Below are 26,270 nucleotides of genomic sequence, written 5' to 3'. Positions count from 1 at the left end.
GCTAAGTTATGTGATTATTTATAGTTTTATATGTGTCAATATATACGTACATATATATATATATATATGTGTGTATGTGTGTGTGTGAGGGGGGTGGGGTGAGGGTTTCAGCCTCCCTGTTGTTGACTCTTTTTTCCTCCTCTCATGTGATATCTTCTTTATTATTGTTATTATTAATGCTAGTTTTGTATTTACTTATTTTTTAAAAAAAATTTCCCTTTAATTTTTATCCCTCCCGGTACTTGGTGATGTGTGTGAAAATTATGAGGGAAATCAACCTAAGAGGATATATTTAAATAATAATTTAAACAGAAGAAACAACTGAACAAAGTAACGAAATGAGTAAAATCCCACGGAAAGTAAACAAAAACTTGAGCATATAAATTTACGAATATATGTGTAAATGTTTGTGTTGAGGGATAAAATTTTTTTTTTTGCAAAGCAGCTTTAAAATATTTTGTTCCACATGCTGCGGTGTTTACGCATGTGTGTTTTAAAAGGGGAAATGTGGAAATGTGTCTTTTCCTATTTTATTTCCGTTTTTTACCAAGGAGTATTTGGGGTTGCCTTTTATTGTTTTGTCCTTTTTTAAAAAAAAAATAGGGAAGGATCGGAAAAAAAACAAAAAATAGTAACAAATCTAAAAGAAAAGAAGAGGAAATAATTACGGTAACTTTTTTCTCTTTTTTCTTTTCTTCCCGCGGGTTTGCATTGCACCATTTCGAGCGGTGAAGTTAAGCGAAGTGAAGTAAAGAAAACGCACAAGGAACAAATCGATTTTTTTTATTTTAATGTGAATAAATAAATAAATCAGTCAATCAAATGTGAGAATTAATTAATTAATGAGCAAATGGAAGGGGGGAAAAAAAATAAAAGTCGAGAACAAAAGTTAGTAAGGAAACAACGCACCCAATTCATTTTTAAAAAAGAGGAATTAAAAGGGGAGTGGGGGAAATTAGAAGAAATAGAGGTGAAATGCATTGAAATTAAAAAACAATAAGTTTTTTTTTAAAAAAATAAAGCACTGCTCAAAATGAATGCAATTATTATTGTTTTTACTATTATTAGTCTTACTGTTGCTGTTATTTCTGTTATTGTAGCAATTATGATACCTTTGTGGTGAGGGAAAGGCAATGAAAAAGAGTTTAACCAAAAAGAAAGAGACGAAATAAATAATTTTTTTTTGAAAATGAAATACAGGAAACAACGACAAACTGGGTGTCTTCGTTTCAAATACTCTGTTTTTTTTTTTGTCGATACATCCTTGTTTGCTGTTTCAATTTCATTTTATTCTGTTGTAGAGTCAAATAAAAAAAAAGGATTATTTAAAAAGATAATAAATAAATCTTTTTCTTGTGTATTTGTATTATAATTTACCTCGTTTTTGCGCAGGTTTTATGTATTTCCGTCATGTGTTATGAGGAGGGGGAGAAAAGGTAGGGGTTATTCAAATGGAAACAGAGAGGTAAAAGGGAGTAAAAGCAAAGGTGTAATAATAATAATAATAATACACAAAGGTGACTTATATGTTATACAAAAAACAAAAATGATAAATATTACAACAATATTACACTCGAAAGACCGAGAAAGCAATTAAAATATGGTTAAAACGATATGAGGTTGTACAGAAACCCCCATCAAATCGTTTTTCTCCTATTATTTACCTTCAGAGTCTTTTTTCCTTTTTTTTCTTAAAATGTATTATTCATTCTTTTTTTTTTTTTGCTTCTCCATTTATTGCTTAAATGGCAATGAAGAAATGCTTCCAATTTTTAAAAATTCTTCTGTTAGTGAATTTCATTTCGCACAAACTGGGAAATTAATTCACCGATAACTCCTGAAAGTCTCGTGTTATTGTAAAGAAAAGGAAAGAAAAAGACGTATCAAGTAAATGCTTAAATGTTTAAACAGGTGAATGAATGAATGAATGGATGAACGGATTTAAAAGGAGATGATAAGGGAATAGAACAGAGAGGAAAAGGGGGCTACAACGTCTTCATGCAAGCGTGTGTTTGCATTTATTAATATGGTCACTGCAATATTATTCTGAAACAACTTCTTGGTGTTGTAAAAGTCGTTATTTTACATTTTTTTCATTGTCTTTTGTACCTAAATTTTTTTTCATTTCCTTATCGTTTTTAATTTTTTTTTTCGAAATTATCTGTTTCATTATTATTATTATTGTTGTTTTTGTTGCATGACTTCTCCTCCCTCTTTTTCTCCTTTCTTTCCCTTTTTTTTTTTTGAGAGCATCCTCACTGTCTTTTGTTGGGGGGGGGGGGGGGGAAGCTTTTTTCTACTTTTCCGTTTGCTTTGTTTTATGTCTTTTTTTTATTAAATTTTTTTTTCACCTTTGAGATATTTTTGCAGTTACGGTGTCGTGCTGCTTCCTTTCCTCTCATCATCATCATAAACTCCTTCCCTTCCTTCCCTCCCTCCCGCCTCGCCTCATTACACTTCCCTTTGCAAATGTCTGTTGAAATCGAGAAAAGATATATATATTTATATATTTTTTAAAAATACAAAAGAAGTACATACAGAAATTGAATAAAGGGAGAAGACGAAACAAAAAAAAAGAAAGCGATTTATCTGCAATTTTGTACTCAAACAAAACGGAAACACCTTCAAGAGCGAAGGTCAACACATTTCTTGAAAATGAGTAGTTAATGACGGCAATTCAAATAAAAATAATAAAAATAATAATTGAAAAACGATGAACGGAGGATATAAATATATTTATATATTAATTGTTCAAAAGAAATTACTTTTTATTTCATTTATTACTATTATTTTTATGAATGCTAGGGGAGGAATTCACATCCTCTTCAGCCATTGTTTTCCCCCAGCAGTTAAGCAGCACATGACCTTTTTTTTTTTTTTGAAAAAGGTGTGAAAACGATGGGAAAAAGGGGGAACAATGACTATAACAGCAGCATTGTATCAAAGAAAAATATAAAAAAAATAAGTGTGTGAAGTTAGTGAAAAGGAGAAATAAAATAAAATAAAATACAAGCAGTTACGAAATCAGAAAGACGGGGTAAATGGAAGGAATCTGTTAAGATGGAAGGAAAGCCGTACAGAGGTCACTGAGTGTTAAATGAAGAAAGAAAAAGAAAAAATCATTATCAAATGGATGAGAGTATGTTAGCACGTGTTGCGGAATTCATGGAGTGAAAACTCAAAGGCAAAGGCACAAATAGAAATAACATAACAAAAAAAAGGAGGAAATGGTAGTTAGCACTAATAATACCTAAATTTCAGTGAAAAGAGAGAATTCACTTAAATAAAAAGGAAAATTTTATGTAATGTTAAATTCTTTGGGAAACAGTCCACATCACCTTCGAGAGCTTCCGTTAATATCGTTTTCTCCGGTTTCTGGATTTACCTTCGTTTTTATTATTATCATTATTATCTTTTTCTTTGCAATGATTCTTTTATGTTTGATTGTTGTTAGATCATGCGCGAGTGCAATCCGAGAACCGACGGCGAAATTATTTCAATTTCATAATTTTGATTCCTGTGGTGGAACACGATGTTGGTGGGGACATCCTATTTAACGCCTTTTTGTAAGCTTCGTATAATTTTTTTTTCAATTTTTTTTTGTCAGCGTCAACACTACAAATTTATTCCCTCTTTTTTTTTTCATATATAAATTTATATATATCCTACACATATTTATTTTATTGCGCTCGCGTATTTTAATGTGTGCGTGGACACGTACCCCTCGTGCACCTTTGTCAAGAAAATTATTTCCTTTCCTCCACCCCATCCTCACCTCTTCCAACATCTCTTTACAAAGCTCCTCAAATTTATTCTCATTTCATTTCAATCTATTTTGCTTTTATTTATGAAAATGTGTATCCAACTTTCCTCTTCACCTCTAAAATATATATTTATATATTTATATGTATGTTTGTTTGTGTGAGTTTATATATGTATGCCTTTTGTTTTGTATTTATTTATATTTATGCCGTTTTTTTTTAAATAAAATTATTATTTTATATTATTTTGACTGGCTGTTAGGCTCACTCACCAATTTCTTTTTTTGTTTTTTGTCGTTCCCTTTTTTTTTTCTTCTTTATGTTTTTTGTGTTTTTGTGTGTATGTTTGCATATGTCACGAAAAACCTCATGCGGAAGAAATACAAATGAAAGTGAAAATTAGTAAAAAAAATAAAAAAGAAGAAGGGGGAAAAAAAAAGAGGAACATCAACATATGATGAGAGTAGGAGTAAAATCTGTGCGTGACGGGCAAACTCCGCAACATTTTTTACCACTTTGCTTCCCATTACATTTTCATGCAAAGAAATATTTATTTTCATCCATTAAAATTTTTTCTTCCCTTACTAGAAAGTTGTTCAAATATACGTATATACAATACATATATATTTATCTATTTGCATTATTTTAAAAGTATTTGTTGAGTGGGGGAAGGGAACAAAAGAAAAGGGCAGTAGAAATGAAATCAACAACAGAGAGGTAAATAAATAAATATATATATTGAAGGAAACAAAGAAATTTTTTTTCCCTTTTCCATCTTTCCTTTCCTTTTTTTTTCTTGTTTTCACACCATTCAAAGGGGAAAAAGAAGGGGACATTTAAAAAAAAAAAGATGAAGGAAAATAAAAAAAAAAGTGGGTGGGGGTTGGAGTAAAGCGAAAGCGAAGAAAAGTAAATTAAATAATTTGAAGAAGGAAAGGAGTTGAAGGAAAACACGGAAGACACAAAAATAAAATTCGTCACATATAGTGTTAGTGAGGTAGAGAATTTGTTTTGTAAAAATAAAAAAAAACTAAGACTCGCACACGTGGTGAGATATAATCTTCACGATTTTTTTTTGCATATTTGTTGTCGGTTTTTTTTTAACCCTCGTCAGACATATATGTATAAATATATATATATGTATATATATATTTGTGTATATAACCACAGCGAAGGGGGGAATATTTGCTTTTTTTTGTTGTTACTAAAGATGTTTTTCTTTATTTACTTTTTTTCCTTTTTTCAAGGAAATATGAAAATGTGAGGAGGGAAAACAGAACCAGCAGACAAACAAGCGAAACAATATCATATGCAGAAGTTGAAAAAAAAAAAAGACAAACGTACTAGATGGTAAGGGAAAAGTAAATAACGCGGCATGGACGATAAATTAATTATTTTTTTCTTCAAAAATAAAATTATCGTACTGCCTTTATTGTTGTTGTCGTCACACCACAGTACTTTTGTTTGTTTTTTTTTTCCTTTCTATTTCTGTCGTGCGCTTGTGCTTGTTTACTTGTTTATGCAGTGCATTCCGTTTGATTAACATTGATCACTGTGATCCGCTCCAGTGTTCGTGATATCATGAAAATTATAAAGTTTGATGCTACAAATTGAGTTTTTTGAAGTTGTAGAAGTAAATGAACAATATTTTCACTTTTTATTATCACTCTCTTTTATCTTCTCACCACGTCACATATAGGAAAGTAAAAATAACGTTATAGACAAATGCATGACACATTAATTAATTAGCTTTTACTACGGCGTAGCACTGCATCTGCTCATTTGAACTGCTGGGCGAACTGGCGGAGAGGCAAAACGAAGTGGTGGATAAACCATAAAAGGAATAAGTGAAACAGCCTGTTAATGTACAAATATCAATATGAAATTCGTGTCGTACTTTCGTTAGAATTATGGTTGTCTCCCCTCCCCTCGACACACACACACACACATCAATACTCGTAAATTCATTCCTCTTGTGTTTTCCTTCCATTTCCATTCACTATGTCCCGTCGACGATGTTCTTATTACTATTATTACTGTTGATATTGATGTCGCTTTGTGGGTTGTAGGAAAGAACCGTCAAAGAAGTTAGGAGAAAAAAGTAACCTGAACCGTGTTGTTTCTGCAAAAGCGTTCACAACACACAAGGAGACCTATGTTTCTCAACAATAACATGGTTGACGATGCGCGAACTGTGCAACTGTTGGAAGAAATTGATGTGCAACTGGAGCGATGGGGGAAAAAGTATGGTCTGGATCCCAGTAATGAGAAACAGAAAAGGATACCAACCGCAGGCGGAGGAGATATCAAACCGTCCGCTTCTTCCCAACGCAGTCATGACGTCCCTAACGTGAAGTTTGTGAATGACAGAACGAACTCAAAAGTTGGAATCGTTGAAACTGCGGCTGTTGCAGCACCTCAGGGGTTTGATCCCTCCGCTTTGTTCGACCGCATTGACATGCTGGAAAAGAAGTTGAAGGTGGCGGAAGAGGAACGTATGATTCTCTCAGAGCGACTGTTTGCTGCAGAGCGTATTGTGGTGGAAGTTGTTAATGCGCAAAAGGGTCTGCAAGATGAATGGGCTGCGCTTAGCACACAAAGTTTTTCCATATCGCATCTGGATGACGACCGGAGGACAATTGTAGACTCCGGTAAAACGAGTAAAAGGGATTGTGCTTTCACTTCATACACCACACAGAGCCGACAAAGCACACAAAGTGGTAACAGCAGTGTTGCCGGTCTGTCCGCCTTTGTATCGCCTGCAAAGGAGGATACGTCACGTTCATGTTTGCAGTCACCTGTAAGGAACGCGGGGTCAAGTGGCTCTGTTTTGGGAGGGGAAGAGGAAGAAGATGTGGTTGGCGCAACGGAGCGGCGCCTTTTTGCACTGGATGACTTGGCGCAGAGGCTCGCTGTTTAGCTTTTTTTATTTTTTAATTTTTTAATTTTTTTCAGTTTTGAACTCCTGAGTAATGTGTTAGTTTGTGTTTTGATGTGTATTCAATCTTGAACGTGTATCACCACCACTTACAATTTTTATGGTGGTACTCTCAAAAACGTTTCAAGGTATCATAGATGTCGGAGGTTTAGAAACGTGGTAAGAAGGAAGTAGGATGATATTGACACTATAGAAACAATTAGATAACGTCAATACATATATATATATATATATATATATTAATTTATATACGTGTATTCATACATTCGTGTTTATATATACGTATGTATGCATAAATATTTATACATTTATTTTTCTATTCCATGAAACAAGGACAAAAAGCGAGGAACTACTTACGAAATAGAGAGTAATATGTTTCCTTTACTTTTTATTGCTGATTGTGTTGTAGCAGTGTAATTCTACGCTCCTTTTTTTACTTTTTTTTTGTTGCCCCTCTTCTTAAATGGTTGTAGAAACCGAATCAGCATAACACGGGGAATCAGTGGATAGATACCAGAGCAGATAACTTCTATGGGTCATGATGCTTCCAAAGTTTGCTTTGCTGCTGTTTTATTTTTCACTTCATTTTTTACCCTGTTGGTTTTCCCTAATATTTAAAAGGAAAAGAAAATAAAAAGGAGAAGGAGGTGGTGGAAGAGGGTTTCAGTTAGTTGATGGTACTAAATGTGATTCTTCTTGGTACGTACTCACATTCCCCGCCCACACGTACGGATTTGCTTTATTCACTGCGTAAGCACTCGCAGCGCAGTTATCATGCCACCAGTTCCTATTTGTGGACGGAGGACAATCTCTTTAGCAATCTTACACCTCTTTCTCTTCCGGAAACTTTGTTCTCTTCCGGTACTCACAGGTGTGGTTATTACGCATTCGAGGCTTATTTATCTTTAGGGGGGAACGATGAAGATACGCGAGTGACCGCCATGATGCTTTTGGACCTGACCGAAGCCATTCAGGGATTAACTGCAGCAGTAACGGAAAGTGAAGGCACGGTAAAGAGGGAGGAGGAGGAGGAGGAAGAAACGGATGTGTTGCTGCTCGAACTTGCAGATATCATCGAAAACTCTGAAGGAACACGTGGTGAATACCTCAGTCGCTGGGGTGCAGAGGAATATGATTATCATCAGAGAATGGTTGGTCGTGTTATTATGATGGGTGGTTCCGTTTTTGTTGTCCCCCTGCGACCTAATGGTCAGTTGAGACCCCGTCAGAAGTCCCTAAAGCAGCAGTCCCTCCGTGATAAATGCTATGAAAGGTTGGAACCTCTTCTTACATTACTTGAAGTAGACGATTCAGTACGGAAGCGTTTCCTTGAGGAGGAAATGACGGAAGCGTTGCAAGTGTGGGCGCGCCGAGTGGCCTCCACTATGCGTGAAGGGTCGTGGCACCTTGCTGTGGTTGCGGTTCCAGCACCCGTTGCCGAATTGGTGGATAAAAACCCAACACTTGCACGTGCTGCGCTGCTTCATCATACCGCTCGTCAGCCACTACATTGGTTGCGGAATGGTGCACTTGCCCCAACACAGTACTCCGGTGCAGAGAGTATGGTGCGCGGTGTAGTTGAAGAATACCGCATGCTGACACAAAGTGGTTGCTATGTGCGTGTTCCTCTGCGCATTCCCCGTTACATTTTCGCCCACCTACACTGTTCAGCAGCTCCACCATCGCTCATTTCGACGCCGCTTTGCGCTACGACATATTCTCTTCAGCAGCGTTCCGCAAGTGGTGGAGATGAAAGTTGCGTCGCAGTTGAAGCAACAGAAGAGGAACTTCTTCATGGACTCCAGCTCACAATTGCACTACAGCGCCTGCGGAGGGATGTAGCGGGGTCACATGCAGCTGTGATTGAAAGTTTTCTCAAAGATGTGAAGAAAGGAGGTGGAGGAAACCTTCAAGAAAGCAATGAAAGTGGTGAAGATATTTTCTCTCAGCGCTATCTCTGCAACTTACGACGTAAAGTAATGAATGTACCGACACTTCGCAGTCACAGTACCAGTTGGCTCTACGCTTATGCTCAGGAGGCAGAACGTCTGCAGACTCTTACAGGGGACGATGTGAACCGATTAGATGATTACTTATTCAACGATGGTGCAAGCGTTTGCAGCGGCAGTGACAATACCACTGAGTCTAACGAAGAGGAGACGGGCCGCAGCCACGCGGTGTACCCCTCTGAGAGGGATGAAACTGATGTACTGCTGCAATTGAAGGAAATGGAACACATCATGGAGTTGAGTACTCGCGAAGCCGTGCTTGGTGGTTCTGGAGGTGAAAGGTCTGAGTTGAAGAAAGTTGCGAGCAATGCACTTTTCCTTAACACAGTACACATGCTTTCTCAGGATTCGTCATTGTGACGCTGAAGGAGGGGGGTGGGAAGGCATTGCGAGATGGTTGACGGGTTTGGTGTTAATATTATAAGGAGTAAAGTGTTGTGGATGTCACCCACTCAAAGTTACTCCACTGTGCCCTCTGCTTACGCTTGTAGGAGTATTTATAGTCTTGTATTGACACAAGAGTAAAAAAAAGGAAATGGGAATCAACATGTGTTCACATTTTTTAAATTTTTTCACCTTTTTTTTTTATTGTTCATCCTTTACTTCGTGGAGACTATCGCGGTATCATATTACCAAGAGTAAAAGATCTGGGGAGATAAAGATTTCCCATCCATGTATAAGGAAACGGGAGCTACGCCTCGCGCTATCCAGATAAATGGGGGAATTGTGAACTGCATGGCTCTATCGTCACAACGATTACTGTGGTGTAGTCAAAGCAACGGCAGTGGGCCGGCAGTCATGTACGCATGGGAATGTGGAGAAGAGGAGCCCAACATGCATCCGCTAGTGGAAATGGGATTTGTGCCCATCCTTCTTTCCGTATTCCAAGAGAAAGTTGCGGTTATTGGAGAATCGTCAGCAGCTCTCTTCACGTGGAGCTCTGCGTTGTCTTTCGGACACGGAAACGATGATTACGGAGATGATGATGACGATGACGCGGATGAAGTGCTTCTCTTAAATGAAGAGTTCCTTTGTAATGGTGTTCCACCTGGTGCCACCCATGTTGTGTGGTCTACCGACGGCACTACCATAGCTGTGTGTTCTCCTTGTGGAATTACTTTGGTAGATTGCCGATTACGGTACAATCTTGCGGATGGTGTGGCACCTACCCTGTTGCTTCTGGACTGCAGTTGTTGGTACGGTGAAGCCGGTGCAGCATTCGCTGCCTTTGGCGGCAGCATTTTGTTTGCCATTTCAAGGGGAAATCATCTAGTAAGTCTCCACTGTAATGAAGAGTGGTGGAGTGTGGAACCTTATCTCCAAAGGGATGGTCATATTATAACTCGAGCTCAACAGGTAACATGTTTTGCGGTTGGAGGTAGTGAGGAAGGACATCTTGTTGTTGGTTTATCAGACGGCACAATAAAGTTGGTTCAGCAGGATAATTTGCAGGTTTTTTTCGTCCTTGATGTGACGAAGCAGATATATCGGGATGTCGATATACCAGAGCATGTATCCCTTTATGGAGGGGTCCGTGTGATGGAAGTGGTCGTTGGTCGGTCGATAATGGTAGTAATGCGCACAGATGCGGTTGTTTACTACAACAAAAATTCGATGGAATTATTAGACAGTAATACGTTATTTTTCGGTGAGAAAACTCCACAGATTTCTGCGGCGTCAAGAGATGGCTCATGGTGTGCCTTAGTATCGGGCACGCAAGAGTTGTTGTACTTGTCTGCCGTGGATGGTATTTTGGGAGATGGATGTGATGATTCTTTTGATCCTTCCAGCGACATCATGCACGCACGATTTCCATTGCCCCCGCATCTACTGGAACCCCTGCAATTACCTCCCCAACATAATCAGCAGAAGGTCCCTTCCACCCGGAACACCGGAAAATTGAGCGTTGCAAGAGATAAAAAGATGCCTACGGATAAACCGGTGACGTTTGGACGCCCTATCAAAAGTAGCGGTTACACCGCCAGTGTCCCGTGGAGTGTGCAACAGCGGCAGAAGAAGTTGCGTGAAAGGGCTACAAGGGCACCCAAGCATCCGTCCACAGCCGTTGCCGTTCCACGATACAAATTTTTGCCACTGTCCAACCGACCTCTTCAGCCGATGACAGCCGCTAATAGATTTCTTCTTTCTTCTCCCATTCACCGTGCTGTCATAACATCGGCTAAATTTACCGCCAGTGGCTCTGCACTGGTAACTGCATCTGGTGACGCATCGGCTTTTATGCTGAAGATGCCGGTGGCAAAGAATGAGGGCGACGGAACGGCATTACGGGTACATACTGCACCCCTGAGCTCTATAGATGCTAATATGTCTCTTAACGCACCTGTTGTGGTCACAGGCTCATGCGATGGTGTAGTGGCCGTGTGGCGGCCTACAAAGCGCGCTTCGCCTTATATCGTACAGAAGGTGGGGAGGGACGTGCGAGCAGTTAAATTTGTTTACACGGACAAGTTTATATGCTATGCCACTGCAAACAGCGTAAATTTCTGTCGTTATTGTTTGGATGATGGTGGAGGGGATTTGGATAGGAAGCGGAATGAATCAAAGATGAAGCCCGCACTCGAGTTTACAGTACCCTCGGCGCAGCACGTGGTCGGGGTCGACGCTATCAATCACTTCGCCTCCAATGTTGTGGTGTGGGCAGCGTCAAACAAGTCATTCGGCGTGTATGACTTACATGTTGGGCAAAACATTAACGTGATAGAGGAAGCACACACGCGACCCATACACAGCGTGGCGTTGCTGACAGCTGGCCGTTACGCCTCTATCGGAAGCAATCACCTCCACATGTGTCTTACAGCGGGAATGGATAGTACAGTGCGTTTGTGGGATATTAGGCAAAAGCGCTCTGTTCGTCAGCTCGCTCAGCACCGCAGCAATGCGACAGCCGTCGGGGTTGCGTTTTCGCCAACCGGTGCCCTCGTAGCCGTTGGAAGCGAAACTCGTAATGTCTTTATTTATGATGTAGGTTCTGGTGCGGTTTTGGACAAACTGCCAGTCACCGATACGGCGACAGCCATCTGTTGGCACCCCATAGAAAATGTGCTCGCCATTGGAACATCAAATGGTGGAGTCCAGTTGATGGGGCAACGGTAAACTTATGTCTAAAAAAAAATGTACGGGTCATATTTCCAGTTTCTTATTTTTCCAATATATTTCTTTTAAATGTCTAACCTCTTCAGTGGGTTGATCGGTTCCTTTGTAGATGAAAACACTGTAATAACCATTGCTCCACTGAATGTTCGTTGTCATGAAACGCGGTCGTTTCTTTGTTATTTTGTTTCTGCTCGTGTGTTTTGAGAAAAGTTTAAATCTCTGTGGAGACGCACCCCATCGTTAATCAATCATTCTTTATGACGAGGGAACTTAGTTTAATCACCCCTGTAGTTGTGTGTATCTGCGGCACCTTTTTCTCTTTTTCCTCCCACGTATTTGTGTGCAGCATGGAAAGGGTTTTAATTGTTTTAGACATAAGGTTGTAAAGTGGCATATATGCGTGGAGTCTAAAAAAAAGGAGAGGGGAAAGTTATGAGTAAGAGTGCAATTTACGGGTTTGAAACTATCTTCCTCGCTTTTAACGCATCGGCAGATTGTGCTGGAGACCCGTATCCTCCTTCCAGAGTGGAAGTTACGGTAGATGACTCATTTGGTCGGCTGGAAGGCCTCGCAGAGGAGCATAGCATCATTGAGGAGACGTGGAGGAAGTTGATGAAGGGGTTGGAAAGGAAAATACTGCACAACGGATTGAAATTCCGGCTTCATAACGTTGTCCAGTATGATAATGGTAAGTGCCATTTGCAACTTGGAATAACAGATTATAAATCCAGTATGGGAGTAGCTACGAATGTCGACTATTTTTTACGTTCTACCAGTGACGGCGGCACAGATAGGCGGAAATACCTCGCTCGTGCACTCGGAATTGAGTGTTTTACAACGACCTCCGACGAAAAGGCTGTGATGTTTTGTCGCTCGTCGCTAGTGAGTGAATATCCCGGCTATTATTGCTTCCCTGGTGGCCACCCAGAGCCACAAGACATCCTTTGCCAACTACCGTTAAGTGGGCCTGCTACGGGGAACCATAATAATATTGACCATAATCACAATAGTGTGCAAAATAGTGATTTGTTAAATGATAGGCTTAGACGGGAGGAGGCGGTGTCGCAACTAAGTGGCGTGAACCCTGAAGTGATTGTTCAGCATTTATTTGACAGTGCTGTGATGGAGGTAGCTGATGAGCTTGGTGTTGAACGCACCGCATGCCGTAACAGAGGTCTACTCAGTATTGTGGAGAACATGAAGAATATGAAACCTGATGCTTGTTTTTGGGTGGAGGTGAACCAAACCGCTGCCGAAGTGCAGGCGCGCTTCGACAGTCGTGTTGGTTTTGATGCATTTGAGTCGGTTCCGCATTCTCTGGTAGTTGTGCACTTGGATGATATCGTTGATTGTGAGGGAGCTGAACTGTTCATCAAAGACTGTTTAGGCGGTAAAGTAACACCCCCATCCGTTGCATGTTGGTTGCACGGTATGGCGTGCTATCGATCATTACGTGGAACCCTGGGTAAAGCACAGACGCATAGCTTTGCGTAGCTTCTTTACTAAACACATTTTCTTGCTATCTAAGAAATCGTAGGGTATTTGTTTGCTTTCATGAGTTTGTTGTTGGAATGGTTGTCGACTGTGGGAGTTGCAAACATGTTATTCGCCCTTTTGCACCGGTCCAATCAAGCAAAAAATGGAGCGGAGGAAACATATACATATATAATTTATCGTTTCTCTCTCTCTCAACCAAATTATCGTCTACTTCCGCACTTTTTGACAACGAAACTCTGCGCTCTTCCTCATCCTTACGATGTGTGCTGAACCTGTATTCATTATTGCCTGTGATATCTTGGGAGCCACGCAACGTTTTTTTCTTTTGTTTCCTAGCGTTGTACCTTGGAGGGGAATAATTACTGTTAGTGCCCTTTTAGCACACAAAGGCGTATAATCACCCGAGTATTCAATGGAGGATTACACTATTTACCGTCCAATTGGTAGTGGCGCACAGGGTTCTGTGCTTAGTGTTATTCACGTCCGAACTGGGCGGAAATTCGCTATGAAAGTAATTCGATGCCACGACATTTCGTCTGTTAACGCAGCGCTAAAGGAAATCAAGGTACTGCTACAACTACGCTACCCACACATCGTGTCGTACAAGGATTTTTTTCTTGTGTCTGACGCAAATGAAGTTCGCCGCTTGCTGTTCGAATTCCCTACCAAAAAGACGACTATTTCAACCGACTCACAGGGATATAGTGAGGACATGCCTGTCGATGCAGTTGGGGTAGTTACGAATAACAGCTGCGGAGACGGCAAGGATGCGGTGGAAATTGGTCCAAATGAGATATGCGTTTGTCTCGTTATGGAATTATGCACTTACGGGGATTTGGGAGTGGTTATAAGTAAATCGAAGAGAAGCTTTGTCGCAACTGGATTTCACCCCATTTCGGAAAGACGTGTGGTTTTGTGGATGAAGCAGTGTGTTCTGGCACTTAAATTCATTCACAGGAAAGGGTTTCTGCATAGAGATTTGAAACCCACAAATATTTTCCTAGACGAGGGTAGAAATGTGAAGATTGGTGACTTTGGCTTGGCCGTGGCGGTTGGGATGTCGCAAGAGAAAGTTGTAGGCACACCGCTCTACATCGCTCCGGAACATATGCTCCAGGAGGAGTACGATGGAAAGGTAGACGTTTGGGGATTAGGTGTGGTGATGTTAGAGCTTACCACCTTGCAGGAGCAGCCCATAAACAGTCGTGTGATTGAAAATCCTTCAATTGTGGAAAAGGTTGTGAAGCAAGTAACGGACATGGGTTTCTCCGGACATCTGGGAGAACTTCTGCGTGATATGTTATATCGATCGCCTGATGATCGGCCCTCTCTCGAAGACATTTCGTGTCGTTTGGACGCCATGTTAAGTGCGGTGGTGCAATCCAATGGTATCACGACACCGAGCGCCCCTAGATGTGCAACACCCTCGAGTCTCGCAGCGTTGTTGAGCAATGGATGTGACACAGAGCACATGGCAAGTCCCACAAACTTTAACGGCGTGCAGTCGTGCAAAAAAGATTCTGAAAAGGCAAGTCGAAGCCGGCGGAGCTGCAGCAGCCTCGAGCGTACACCTTACAGTGTCACGTGTAGCGGTCGAAGTACTCGTACTCACTGGCTCAGAGATGAGAGCGGCTCGGCGATGCGACTGGTGAAGTGGCGGGCATCGAGCGCAAGCAGCACTTCATCACGTTTTCTGACTCCGAGACGCATATCTTGTGGTGATAGGAGCGGTCTCAGCCCAAGTCCTCACATTGTAACACCTTTGTTTGACTTTTTCGCTCGCGGTGCGGGCCGGAACATAAAAGATACAACAATTCGTGTCCCCAGGGACTACCCAACGCTACAAACCGCGCTGCAGGCTGTTAAAGGACTATCTCATGTACGTAATATTGTGGTCAAAGAAGCAGCTGTGTTCACGGATCCACTTGTGTTGGGAGCTGATTTACCAGACAGCTTGAGCATTATCGGTGAAGATCCCCTACCCATTGTTGAAGTAAGTGATGGGCCCTTCGCTATACACTGCATAGCTGGTAGGGGCACTATAGAAAATTTCGTCATTCGTCACATCGCTCGACAGACAAAGAAGGAATACGCAGTGGAGCCTGCTGAGGCAAATGATAAAGAGGATTCCCATTTTGGAGCCATATCTCTCGTTGGGGGTGAGTGGAAAATATCCCGCTGCCGGATTTCAAGCTCAAATGGGAGTGGCATCACAGTAAACAGTGACGTAGATGCCATTGTTTCCCACTGCCATATATGTGATACCAAAACCGCAGGTGTTGTTGTTCTCGAAGGGGCCCATGGTCTCTTTGAAAAGAATACGGTGAAGAACTGCAAACTGGCCGGATTCTTGCTTAAAAAGGATAGCACTGCATGTGTCAAAAGAAACGATGTGGTGGATGGCGGAGTTACGGGAATTTTTTTACATAACGCACATGGTACGGTAGAAGAGAACCACATAGCAAACAATGGCAGTTTCGGTGTGGTGGCGAAGGGTCCCTGTGCAAATGCTGTCCTCAAACGGAATCACATCACAGCCAACCAAAAGGCAGGTGTCTTTTGTTGTGCCGAAGCTGCCCCTATTATTGTCGAAAATGAAATTCGGAGGAACAACCGAGCCGGGATTCTCATTAAAGAGCGGGCCTCGCCAAATGTGTCAAGAAATATTATTCGGCAAGGAAGAGAAGCAGGTATTTATGTGTTTCAGGAAGGTGCCGGTGTCATTGAAGAGAATGAAGTGCTGAATAATTACAGTGCGGGTATTATTGTTACCTCTAACAGTCGCCCACATGTGATGCGAAATAAAATTCATGGGAATCGCTACGAGGGCGTTTGGGTGTGCAAAGGCGGTGGTGGCACTTACCTGCAAAATGACTTGCGTGGAAACAAAAAAGGTGCGAAGGACATCGAGGAGAGTTGCTCCGTTCACTGGATTGAAAACCGTGAGGTATGAACGCAGGAATAGGTTCAGCTGCCACGTGCATGCGCGCTAATGAATCAGTTGAACGAAAGAAATTCCCAAGGGTGGAGAACTGTTTCACGACACATCAAAGGAAAAATATAATGATACTTTTCGATTCGCAACCCTAGGAATCAAAGTCTTTCTACTATACATTTCCCCTAATCCCCAGAATCTTGTATATTATTATTATTATTTGATAGATATCTGAATGTGAGAAAAGTTTCGACGGGAGGAAGTGGGAACCGGACATATTTCCCGACTCTGCAGTCGCAAGGTCCTGTCGTGCATCTTTCTTTTTCTCCCCCTCTCCTCTTCAAAAGGGCGTGGACGAGATGGGGAGGGAAGAAACATTTGAATTTGTTGCAGCTGTTTCATGCGCAACGAGGTGGTATCGTTTGGTAGATACACACTCTCCATCCCTCTGAAAGGTTGATGGATCCCATACACTTTCCACGCCTTTTCTCTTTATTTTCTCGCGGTTGGGTGTTCGATAAACCGCAGAAATTTTTGAAGAGAGAAGAGGTGTTGGACACTAAATCTTTTCGGTTCTCACAAATGACCGAATTACAAACACTCCTCCACCCCCCTCTCCTCCCCTCCCTGTACATACGTATGTGCGTATGCATGAATACATTTATCTTCTTTTCCAGCCCACCCCAAATGAATGCCACACAAACCTTGTTGTTATTATGTTTTTCTGTTTTTACCGTGGTTGAAGGAAATGCCATGCGTACGCAGCGACGCGGAGGGTACCGATTTGTGACGAACTTAGGTGGGGAGCAACTTCGGTACTCAACTGATTTGTTATATTTATTAGCTTGTTCTGTATAACTCGCATACGCTTGTTATTTCTCTAAATGATATTTGCTGTAGCGCACTTCATGGTGTCCTTTTTGACTAGCCTTTAGCGGAATTAAGGCTGCGGCAGCCATGTTAACTAGCAATCCGTGCTTGTGCGCGTGTTTGTTTTGATTTGGGGCTAAGTGGTGTATGTTTTCTGTAATTGAAAGCGATACATCGGATATGTGTTGGTCTTTTTTTTTGTTTGTTAATTACATTGTTTATTAATTTATTTTTGCTAGACATTGCCTGCCTTACTTTCTTCCCCCTTGATCCACACAATCATACTCCTTTTCCCTTTTTAAATATCTTTTAGCCCTGCACTGCCGTGGAAAATTTAGTGCTGAACGATACCTGATGATAAACTCCATCCGTGCAGCCGTTTGAGAAACCGATCTGGATGTAGGCAAAATGAAGAAGCGCATTTGCTCGCGTAGACAAAAAAAAGGACTGCTGCGTTTCCCCTGCAAAGAGAAAAAAGTGAGAGGTTGTGTGATTTGTTTGTTTGAATCATAATCCTGCCGTATTCCATGACTTCAGAATTGTTCCGTTCTCAATTCATTTCGGTTGAATATATATATATATATATTCTTATTCGTGTTTCTCGGGGGCTTGTTCTTTGATTTTATTTTATTTTTGATAGTGTTTGTCGCTCTCATCCTGTACTGTGCCTTCCTTTTATTTGCTTTAGGAGACTGATGCGGCGAATTTTTAGCAAATCAACACCTGGCTGCTATGCGCGTGGTGTATTTCAAACTACGCCTTCGTTTCGTTGGTGCTGTTTTGAGTTGATTCGCGAAAGTGGAAGGATGCGAAATCGGTTGTGTTGTCACCTGCCGCTGAAAGCTGCCCGCTGGCATTCAAGTGATGCGTTCACGAATGATGGGACTCCGCCGCCGCTGCCGCTCTCCAATGGCGGGGAGAGCGATTTTGTTGATCTCCAACTGGATGATCTTACAAATGCGCTGGGATCAGCCAGTGCGCGGCGAGAAGTGGGGGATTCTTCAGAACTCGGCGTCGTCAGGGAAAACGATATTCCAGAGGGTCAGGTATTTTCCCGGCTTAACATTCCAATTTCCAGTCGCCAGGAGGAACAGCGGACGAACAGTCGCAGCGCCCTCCGCGTTTTGGCTAGTGACACTCTGGAGGAGACGATTCAGCAACCCACAAGCACGGGATCGAAACAGCCACTTCCATACGATGACGAGCGGTTTGCAGACATGTTGTTGGAAATGGAAGTTGAGGGATCCCTCGACGAAACTTGGCAGGACGGGCGGAAGGCATATATAGAAGATGTAAAGGAGATACTAGAAGTTTTGCGGTCACTTAAGGTCCGGGACATCTGCGCTATCGATGTTAGTAATAAAACGAGCAACTTTGACTATATGCTGTTTGGAACGTGTGAAGGACCACGGCACATACATTTAGCGGCATGGGCGGTGCAAGAGGCGGACGCACTGAAGCGTGTCTGTAAGATAAGGCGTAAACAGGTGGACCACACATGGGAAGTGGTTCCCGTAGGGCGCATAATTGTGAATCTCATGCAGGAATCGCTTCGAGAAGAATTGTCCCTGGAGCGTAAGTGGGCCGTTACGAAATGCATGGATCCCCTTAGTGTAGCCAATGCACCAGTGAGCGAGGGGCGGAGCGTAAAGGCACACGGGTTGTGGACGTTAACGCTAAACCTACAGGACCTCGAGGATTTTGAGGTGGACTATTGCAAGGATGTCCTGCTGACGCAAGTTTGAACGCGCTATTCTTTACACACTTCTCCTTGGCACCACTCAGTTCATTACTTTTATTTATTTATTTTTTTGAAAAAAGTCCCCTTTCGGTCCTGTACGTAAAGAATGCACCCTTCCACGAGAAATGGCACTGTGTAATAATTTTGTTTGCGTGGTCCGTCCCGTATTTTTAATTTTATGCTTACTCCCCCCAGATTGCCACTTTTAACGTGTTGCGCGTGATATTTCTCTTCCTTCCATTTAGTTGTGGGTTATGGAATCCGCTTCACCCTTCTTTCCTCTTTTTTTTTTTCGTCGTTACAATAAATCGTTTCTGAAAAACTAATAATACCTAGCACCAGACCGTTAACTACGGAGTGAAAAAGCTTTGGGGGACACCTACGGTGGTGTGGCGACTCCCCACGCGAGCCCGACGTGTACATTAAGCCGCATCAACAGCAACGACAACACAATTTGTTTTTAAAAAATCAAAACAAATATGACACTAAAGAACAAGAGACCGGGAACAGCCCCTTTGGTTAAAGTTGGGAAAGCAGCTGAATCGGCACGGCCCTCATCCAGAAGATTCGCTCATGCAAAACAAGTACGTCGGAATGTGGAGCTTAGCGAAGATGAGGAGGAACTTCGGTATCTTGAAGAATTGCTGGGCAAACTGCTTGAAGAGAAGGCGCTGTTGGGGGATCAGATTGCCTCCATGGCAACTGATGTGCTTGACTACGGTGAAGTGGTTAAACTGGAATTGCGACTTGAGGCCGCGCGTTCACAGAGGAAAGAGGCGATCATCAAAATAAATGGTATGGGTGCGTGCTTCAATACGGGCAAGGGGACAGTTGGTAAGAAATCACCCACAGAAGCGTTGCAAAGACGGGAATACCTCGAAGTGAAGCACTCCATACATAGTCTTAGTATGGAAGTTGGGCAGCTGCGACTCAAGCTGGAGACTTTGAAAAACGAGATTAAGGAATGCGACGCATATGACTCGGTTGTGCAGGAGGAAAATGAGGGACTCTCATCCCAGGCCGCACATGCAGACGCAGAAAGGGAACTTAAAAGGTTGATTAACGAGAAGCACCGCATCATAAGGCGAGTGGAGGAAGCAAATGCCGCACATCTTGCTGCAATACGCCAGGAGGCAAAGGTGGCACGTGATCTTGGTCTATTAGAAAAACGAACGCGGAAATTTTCACAGTTATACAAACCAGAAGCCGAAGTAAGCGATGTATGCCCCAAAATTGAGGAAGCACAGTTTCTTCACTCAGCCACTGATTTGGCAGACTGGGGAAAGTTTAGCCATGCGAATTGTGGTCCTTGTTTTTGCCTGCCTGTGCGCATTGCGCAAGCCGACACTCCACCGAAAAGGGCAGCCTGCCCGGCGCCGACAACTGCGCGTCGGGACACCCCTCCCCACGGGTAACACACACAGACACAGTTGAAAGGAAACCTTTTACTCTGGAGATGTGACAAATAGAGTGAAAATCGGTTATTTCTTTTTTTTTTTTTTACAAATTCGGGCATGGAAAGCGATGCTAAAAGGTTGGGGGAAAGGAAATGCCCCTCTGTCAAATCAGAATACCGGAGTTGGCGATCACTGGATGTCATTATACCCTGTAATTTAATATCGAAACATCTACATCGCCAATTTCCAAATGATACCATTATCAAATGTTTCAAAAAAAAAAAAAATGAGCTCATTTTTGTGTGAGCAAATGTGTATATTTGAACAACAACTGAACCATTGTTTACCACAATGTTGATACCGCTGAACCACAGGCTACCACGAATGTGTAAGCATAAACTTTTTGTGACTTGCTTGCTTATTTCTGAAAAGTTGGTAACTTTCTTCTTTCCATCGTTTTATTTTCACCCCCAGTACGTCAGCGTGTTGCATATTTAGTGATTTGAGCGTCTCAGTCCCCATACGCACAAACGCACTCTGCGTTTTCCCACGTGTGTGCGACACCTTCGTCGGAAATAAAAGGGCTAAAGAAGAAGAACTTCATCAACATCAACCAGATGGCGGCAACAGAACGGCCCTCAACGCATGCGGTGCGAAATGAAGGTCGACGAGGACAAGAACCCAGGGGGGAAGGGGGGTGAATGAGCACCCGCCGCCACCGGTTTCGAAGGTTTTCGCAATGATATTGATTTCTTCCCGAAGGAGCTTCGCCAGCTTCGAGTCCGTCGGCAAGAGTTACACCACAGTCACCGTCACCTATATTATGTGTCTCATCTTTTGCGCCGGGCATCGTTTGAGAGGATTAGCAAAGGGCTTCCAGTATTTCCAGTCATAAGACGACGTGGGCTTCTTTTCTTTCTCCACATTCCCATATGAGAAGCTTGACATCTCAAACTCCCTGAGACGATGTTTGGAATGCGTCGGGAAGCGCGACGCACCGCTGACGTGTATTCCGTTGTCGTTCTCCTTGGAAATTTCCCCGTAATGATGGGAGTCGCTTTCCGTACACTGCGTTTCTGCACGCGCCGCCTGCCATACCTCACATTTACTACACAAACGCTTCGTGCGGAAAGAAGAGCAGTACACCCTCACGTTTGTGGTACTCTCATTTCCATCCCATCTTTCAGCACAGCTGGCCTGCAATCACCGTGCCTTTGCGTGTTCCCATGCGTTCCTTCAAGCTAATACATATATATTAAGATGAAGTGGGGAAGTCGTCGCATTGATGCCACCACCTCCATATCTACAGGGATTCAAGACACACTTTCAGATCTTCACATGCTTTTCCGCGGACCACCTTGTCAATTACCAAGCCCCTGCCATTTGAGGGACTGGAAGCGAAACATACAACAGGACATGCGCAGTTGGTGCTATCAGCGACTGTTAACCAACACCGCCTCCGCATGTGCCACCACACCGTCCAAACTAAGAAAAACGGAATCAAGACGTAATCGCTACGCTTAACAGAAGCCACGCCACTGGCCGCGAGCCTCACATGTGCATCGGGACTTACCCGAAAATCCATCCACCAGCGAACCGAATCGTTTCAACCCCACAGAGCACGCTTCAATAATACGCAGTGGTATGGGTGACCGCCCACTGACCCAACATAATTTGTTTGTGGAGCACTGGCGGGGAAAATTAGGTCCTGCTAACGTACCCAAGAGCAAGAGTGGGTAAATAAGCTGGCGCCCGTTGCCGCACACACAAGAGTCCTTAACCGTTCAATGAACGTTAAATTTAAGTTCCAACCAGCTTCTGGTATGTAACACTGGTGAGTGCACCAGGTACGCGCGCCACCACGTGGAGCCCACCCCTGATATGACGCTATCAAGGAATTTCACAGTGTCCAGGTGGACATCGCTGTATTCTCCCGATACCGACCACCATCACATATTTTTCGACGTTATTGTTGGAGACGACACAGACTCACTGAGCTGCCCGCGGCTTTGAAAACCCATGCACGCATAGCTAAAAGCTGACTGGAGGAATTTCCGTCTCAAGGTTGACGAGCTCTGCAGGAAAATTGGTAGAGAGAAGAATGTCAACACCCTGAAACAGAAATTGAGCTCCGCCATCCGCATTGCGACGAAGGTCTCCGTTCCCCGTGGCTGCAGAGCAACGCCACCACATTGGACACCTGCGCTCGCGAAACTCGATGAAGAGATCGCTGGATACGGACCCTCTCACCGAAGGGAAAAGTTGGTAGCCACGCGTAAGCAGATCCTGGACCGCACCACAAAGAAGAGATGGAGCACGCTATGCTCCAGACTTGCGGTGTCAGACCGCTGCAGTTGGCACATTGTCAAGAAAGTATACGCGCCACGACCACTAACCACACCGGCTGTACTTGTTGATAACGCGGCCATCACGGACTACCGTCAAGCTGAGAGGTTCAGTAAACTGTACTCATCCCGCGCAAGAAGGCACCCCGACTCACACCCACCGGCACACATAAAGACGATAGCGAGTGAGTTTAGTCTCATCACGATAGCTGAACTACGGAGATCGATCAAACTGCTACCGAGTGGATCCATAGCCGGACCTGATTGCTTATACAACGAGGCACTGCAACATCTCGGTAGAGCAGCGCTGAATGTTGTGCTGAGGCTATTCAATGAGAGCCTACGAATGGGAGCCGTGCCGTCTGCATGGAAGACCGGTGTTATCATCCCCATCCTGAAGGCCAGAAAAAAGGAAGAGTACCTCGATTCTTACAGGCCTGTGACGCTCACGAGCTGTCTCTGCAAAGTCATGGAGCGCATAATTGCCGCAAGGTTTAGAGACACTGTTGAGTCCCAGCTGACGCCGCAGCAATCAGGCTTTCGCCCCGGATGCTCACCGCTCGAACAACTCCTGCACGTCTGCGCTGCCCTCTGCCGTCCCACGCACCAATATCGTACAGGTGCTGTATTCGTTGACTACGAGAAGGCATTTGACACAGTAGACCACGACAAAATTGCGGGGGAAATGCACAGAATGAAGGTATCACCCCACATTGTGAAGTGGTGCGTATCATTTCTGAGTAACCGAACTGGTAGAGTGAGATTCAAGGAGAAGCTTTCCAGAAGCAGAACATTTGAGCGAGGAGTGCCACAAGGAACTGTCCTTGGCCCAATCATGTTCATTATTGTCATGAACTCGTTGAGCCAACGCCTTGCAGAAGTGCCGTTGCTGCAGCACGGATTCTTTGCAGACGACCTGACGCTACTTGCGAGACACACAGAGAGGGATGTCATCAACCAGACGCTACAATGCGGCCTAAACGTGGTGTTACAGTGGTCAAAAGAGTACTTCATGTCTATCAATGTAGCGAAAACAAAGTTCACACTCTTCGGGTGTATAGGGCGCCACCCCCTTACATTGCAACTGGACGGCGAAAGGATAGGAGCTGACAGGACACCGAAGCTTCTAGGAGTAACATTCCAGTGTCTGCAAGGGATGGCAACACATGCGACCGAAACGAGACGCAAGATGGACTTCCGACTACTGCAGATAACAGTCATCTCAGCTTCTATATGGGGGCCAATACGACAAGTGCTGAGAGCTTTTTATCTAGCACTCGTACAGGCACGCACCATGTGTGGCATTGAGGTATGGTACTGGGACGCTTCGGAACGAAGTCGCGACCTCCTTGCAGCAGCACAACACAAAGCCAGTCGAATCATAGCTGGCATACCGCATGGGACGCGCAAAGAGGACTCTCTGCTGGAAGCAAACCTCCTGCCACTCAAGACGACCACTCTTGTGCGCAGCATGAAATTCATGCTGATGTGTGAGTCACGAGGCGGATGTTTGCGGCGCAGTGCTGAGGAAGTATACCACAGCAAACATCCAGTCAGAGCCCTACATTCCCGCATCATGCGGTCCTACCCCCACCTCCGCATTGAGCCACGCGAGCACCCACTAGAGACATCGACGCTCCGCCACAGCTGCCGACCGATATTTCACACGCAGATAAAGCCTGTGTGCGCTGATGACCCTGACGATGTCAAAAGGGAGGCTCCCGAAAAGTGGATTGAACGGCATTTTGCACGGAGGGGGAAGGAGCCACCGCGACGAGAGCACTACGAATTGTGGACTGATGGATCCGTGCCCCTCGGTGAGAAGTCCGGATCAACTGCCCTGCTCTATAGAAACAACACGCTGATTTGTGCACCCAAGACCGGAGCAGGGGAACTCTCATGCAGTTACAGAGCGGAATGCGTAACATTAGAGATAGGACTGCAACGGCTGCTGAAATGGCTTCCGGCATACAGAAGCACATCGAGCAGGTTGTCCATCTTCTCTGACTCGCTGTCAATGTTAACAGCACTGCAGACAGGCCCCCTAGCCGTAACGGACCCAATTCTGAGACGACTATGGAGGCTTCTGCTTTAAGTTCAGAGAAGGAAGGTGCGTATCCGACTGCAATTTGCGTCCGGCCATTGTGGCGTGAAACGGAATGAGGTTTTCGATGAAATGGCCAAAAAGGCCGCTGATTTACCACAGTTGCGAGACGCATGGATCCCCGACATCATTGCTTATGCGAAGCGAGTGCTTAGGTCGGAAGAAGTCCATGAGAACACTCATAGGTTTGGTATCACGTGCAACCACTTTCCAACAAAACATAAAGAAGAACTGACGAGGGAAGAGGAAACGGCACTGGCACGCTTTCGGGTTGGAGTCTTCAAGATACTATGGATGGATGTTGCGAAAGATCAACCCGAGTGTGCCTCCACAGTGCCGATGGTGCAACCCGCAACATGCAGCAATAGGGCCAACAATACAAACAGTCCCAACTGTTGCGACACGCACTCTTCAGAGAACCTCCGAACCAACCAAATGTACGGAATGTGATGCCACATACCAATACCTGTCGAATGCTGTAACGCACATGGTAAACAAACATGGCTTTGTGCGAGCTGATGCCCTTCGAAAGATAAAATACGGCGATGCAACACCCGCAGTGGACATCCTCCCGGAGCCCCCTCCAGTGGTGGCGATCGTTTCTTTACCATCGAGCATACGAGTCCTGATGAGACCGCAGGTGCTTTACTGTACCCTCTGTGCCTCCAAATTCGCAGTGCCAGGCCGACTATTACACCACCTTCAAACGATACATGGCATAGGTAGCGGTAGTTGCCGCGTGAAAAGTTGGAGAGAGAACGAAGACTCAGTGCAAGGAGATGGTAGCGTCCCAGCAGCCCCAGCCCCTCAGGAAACACGGAAGCTGCCGTTTCAATGTGACCTGTGCGAGGCGAGCTTCAGTACACGTTCTTCCCTGTCACTACACAAGAAATTCAAGCATAAGAGCATAGTGACGGAGGACGGTACCGTGGTGTTGGTGCAATTCCCTCGTAAGCGTGCCCGTGAGGGAAACGTTGACGTCCCGGGGAAGGGCGAGGTGCAGTGTGGTGTGTGCCAAAAAGTGCTCAGTTGCAGGGACTCCCTCATCCGACACTGTAAGGCTTTCCACAAAGGTGAGGGAGTCGAGCTTAAATGCAGCAAAAACACAAAATTGTGTGCCACTGATTCCCCGCATACAAACACATCCATGTTGGTGTGCCCGACATGCGGAAGGCAGTGTGCTAGCAAAACTGGCCTCACCCTACATCAAAAGAAGATGCAAGGTATGAAGGTAGAGCGCGCTGTTACCAGCCAACGCGGCGACTGCGAAGAAACGTCGCTGCACTTGATGAGCTGTCCCGGTTTGAAGGAGTTACGTGTCAGGTTTGCGGTAGAAGGTGAGTGTGTGCAGGATATATGCTTCTCTATTTTTTTTTTTTTGGAATTTTCTTCGTGCCTTCGTGAGAGTTTCCCCCCACTGGCACGGCCATCAGCCATCACCGTAGAGCCCTGAGATGCTATCGGTCTGGCGACTGTGGCAGAGTCTCCCTTTATTATTCATCCTAACACACCCTCTCTATAACGTTTTGTTGTAGTTCCGCAGTTAAACGGAATACAGC

The 26,270-nt window shown here is 44.0% G+C and overlaps 7 protein-coding genes across 7 annotated transcripts, besides 28 other annotated features; all 7 read left to right on the top strand.

The window, feature by feature from the left end:
• Positions 1-26,270: part of a sequence feature (sequence corresponds to BAC RPCI93-2N9) that runs on past both edges of the window.
• Positions 39-76: a microsatellite.
• Positions 287-309: a sequence feature (AT_rich).
• Positions 591-664: a sequence feature (T-rich).
• Positions 777-811: a sequence feature (AT_rich).
• Positions 984-1,021: a sequence feature (AT_rich).
• Positions 1,043-1,110: a microsatellite.
• Positions 1,491-1,510: a microsatellite.
• Positions 1,913-1,941: a microsatellite.
• Positions 2,088-2,245: a sequence feature (A-rich).
• Positions 2,326-2,348: a sequence feature (AT_rich).
• Positions 2,493-2,522: a sequence feature (AT_rich).
• Positions 2,680-2,705: a sequence feature (AT_rich).
• Positions 2,725-2,796: a sequence feature (AT_rich).
• Positions 2,990-3,009: a microsatellite.
• Positions 3,634-3,664: a sequence feature (AT_rich).
• Positions 3,886-3,940: a microsatellite.
• Positions 3,887-3,969: a microsatellite.
• Positions 3,974-4,010: a sequence feature (AT_rich).
• Positions 4,037-4,097: a sequence feature (A-rich).
• Positions 4,480-4,501: a sequence feature (AT_rich).
• Positions 4,878-4,924: a microsatellite.
• Positions 5,144-5,180: a sequence feature (AT_rich).
• On the top strand, positions 5,917-6,681 carry Tb927.6.3470 (hypothetical protein, conserved; the record flags this gene model as incomplete). Its single annotated transcript, XM_840372.1, has 1 exon — positions 5,917-6,681. The coding sequence occupies one exon, from the start codon at positions 5,917-5,919 to the stop codon at positions 6,679-6,681; it is 765 nt and encodes a 254-aa protein (XP_845465.1).
• Positions 6,683-6,713: a sequence feature (AT_rich).
• Positions 6,912-7,011: a microsatellite.
• On the top strand, positions 7,374-9,068 carry Tb927.6.3460 (hypothetical protein, conserved; the record flags this gene model as incomplete). Its single annotated transcript, XM_840371.1, has 1 exon — positions 7,374-9,068. One exon carries the CDS (start codon positions 7,374-7,376, stop codon positions 9,066-9,068), a length of 1,695 nt encoding a protein of 564 aa, XP_845464.1.
• On the top strand, positions 9,381-11,822 carry Tb927.6.3450 (hypothetical protein, conserved; the record flags this gene model as incomplete). The annotated part of the gene is made up of 1 exon (XM_840370.1): positions 9,381-11,822. One exon carries the CDS (start codon positions 9,381-9,383, stop codon positions 11,820-11,822), a length of 2,442 nt encoding a protein of 813 aa, XP_845463.1.
• Positions 12,255-13,316, top strand: Tb927.6.3440 (hypothetical protein, conserved; the record flags this gene model as incomplete). The annotated part of the gene is made up of 1 exon (XM_840369.1): positions 12,255-13,316. The coding sequence occupies one exon, from the start codon at positions 12,255-12,257 to the stop codon at positions 13,314-13,316; it is 1,062 nt and encodes a 353-aa protein (XP_845462.1).
• Positions 13,732-16,272, top strand: Tb927.6.3430 (protein kinase, putative; the record flags this gene model as incomplete). The annotated part of the gene is made up of 1 exon (XM_840368.1): positions 13,732-16,272. The coding sequence occupies one exon, from the start codon at positions 13,732-13,734 to the stop codon at positions 16,270-16,272; it is 2,541 nt and encodes an 846-aa protein (XP_845461.1).
• Positions 17,820-18,869, top strand: Tb927.6.3420 (hypothetical protein, conserved; the record flags this gene model as incomplete). The annotated part of the gene is made up of 1 exon (XM_840367.1): positions 17,820-18,869. One exon carries the CDS (start codon positions 17,820-17,822, stop codon positions 18,867-18,869), a length of 1,050 nt encoding a protein of 349 aa, XP_845460.1.
• Positions 19,345-20,280, top strand: Tb927.6.3410 (hypothetical protein, conserved; the record flags this gene model as incomplete). The annotated part of the gene is made up of 1 exon (XM_840366.1): positions 19,345-20,280. One exon carries the CDS (start codon positions 19,345-19,347, stop codon positions 20,278-20,280), a length of 936 nt encoding a protein of 311 aa, XP_845459.1.
• Positions 22,071-26,078: a mobile genetic element.
• Positions 26,079-26,270: part of a mobile genetic element that runs on past the window's edge.
• Positions 26,079-26,270: part of a mobile genetic element that runs on past the window's edge.

Source organism: Trypanosoma brucei, chromosome 6, assembly GCF_000002445.2.
Source record: "Trypanosoma brucei brucei TREU927 chromosome 6, complete sequence".
NCBI lineage: Eukaryota > Euglenozoa > Kinetoplastea > Trypanosomatida > Trypanosomatidae > Trypanosoma > Trypanosoma brucei.
Note: the sequence above shows the minus strand (reverse complement) of the source record. Positions and strands in the feature narration are given on the sequence as shown.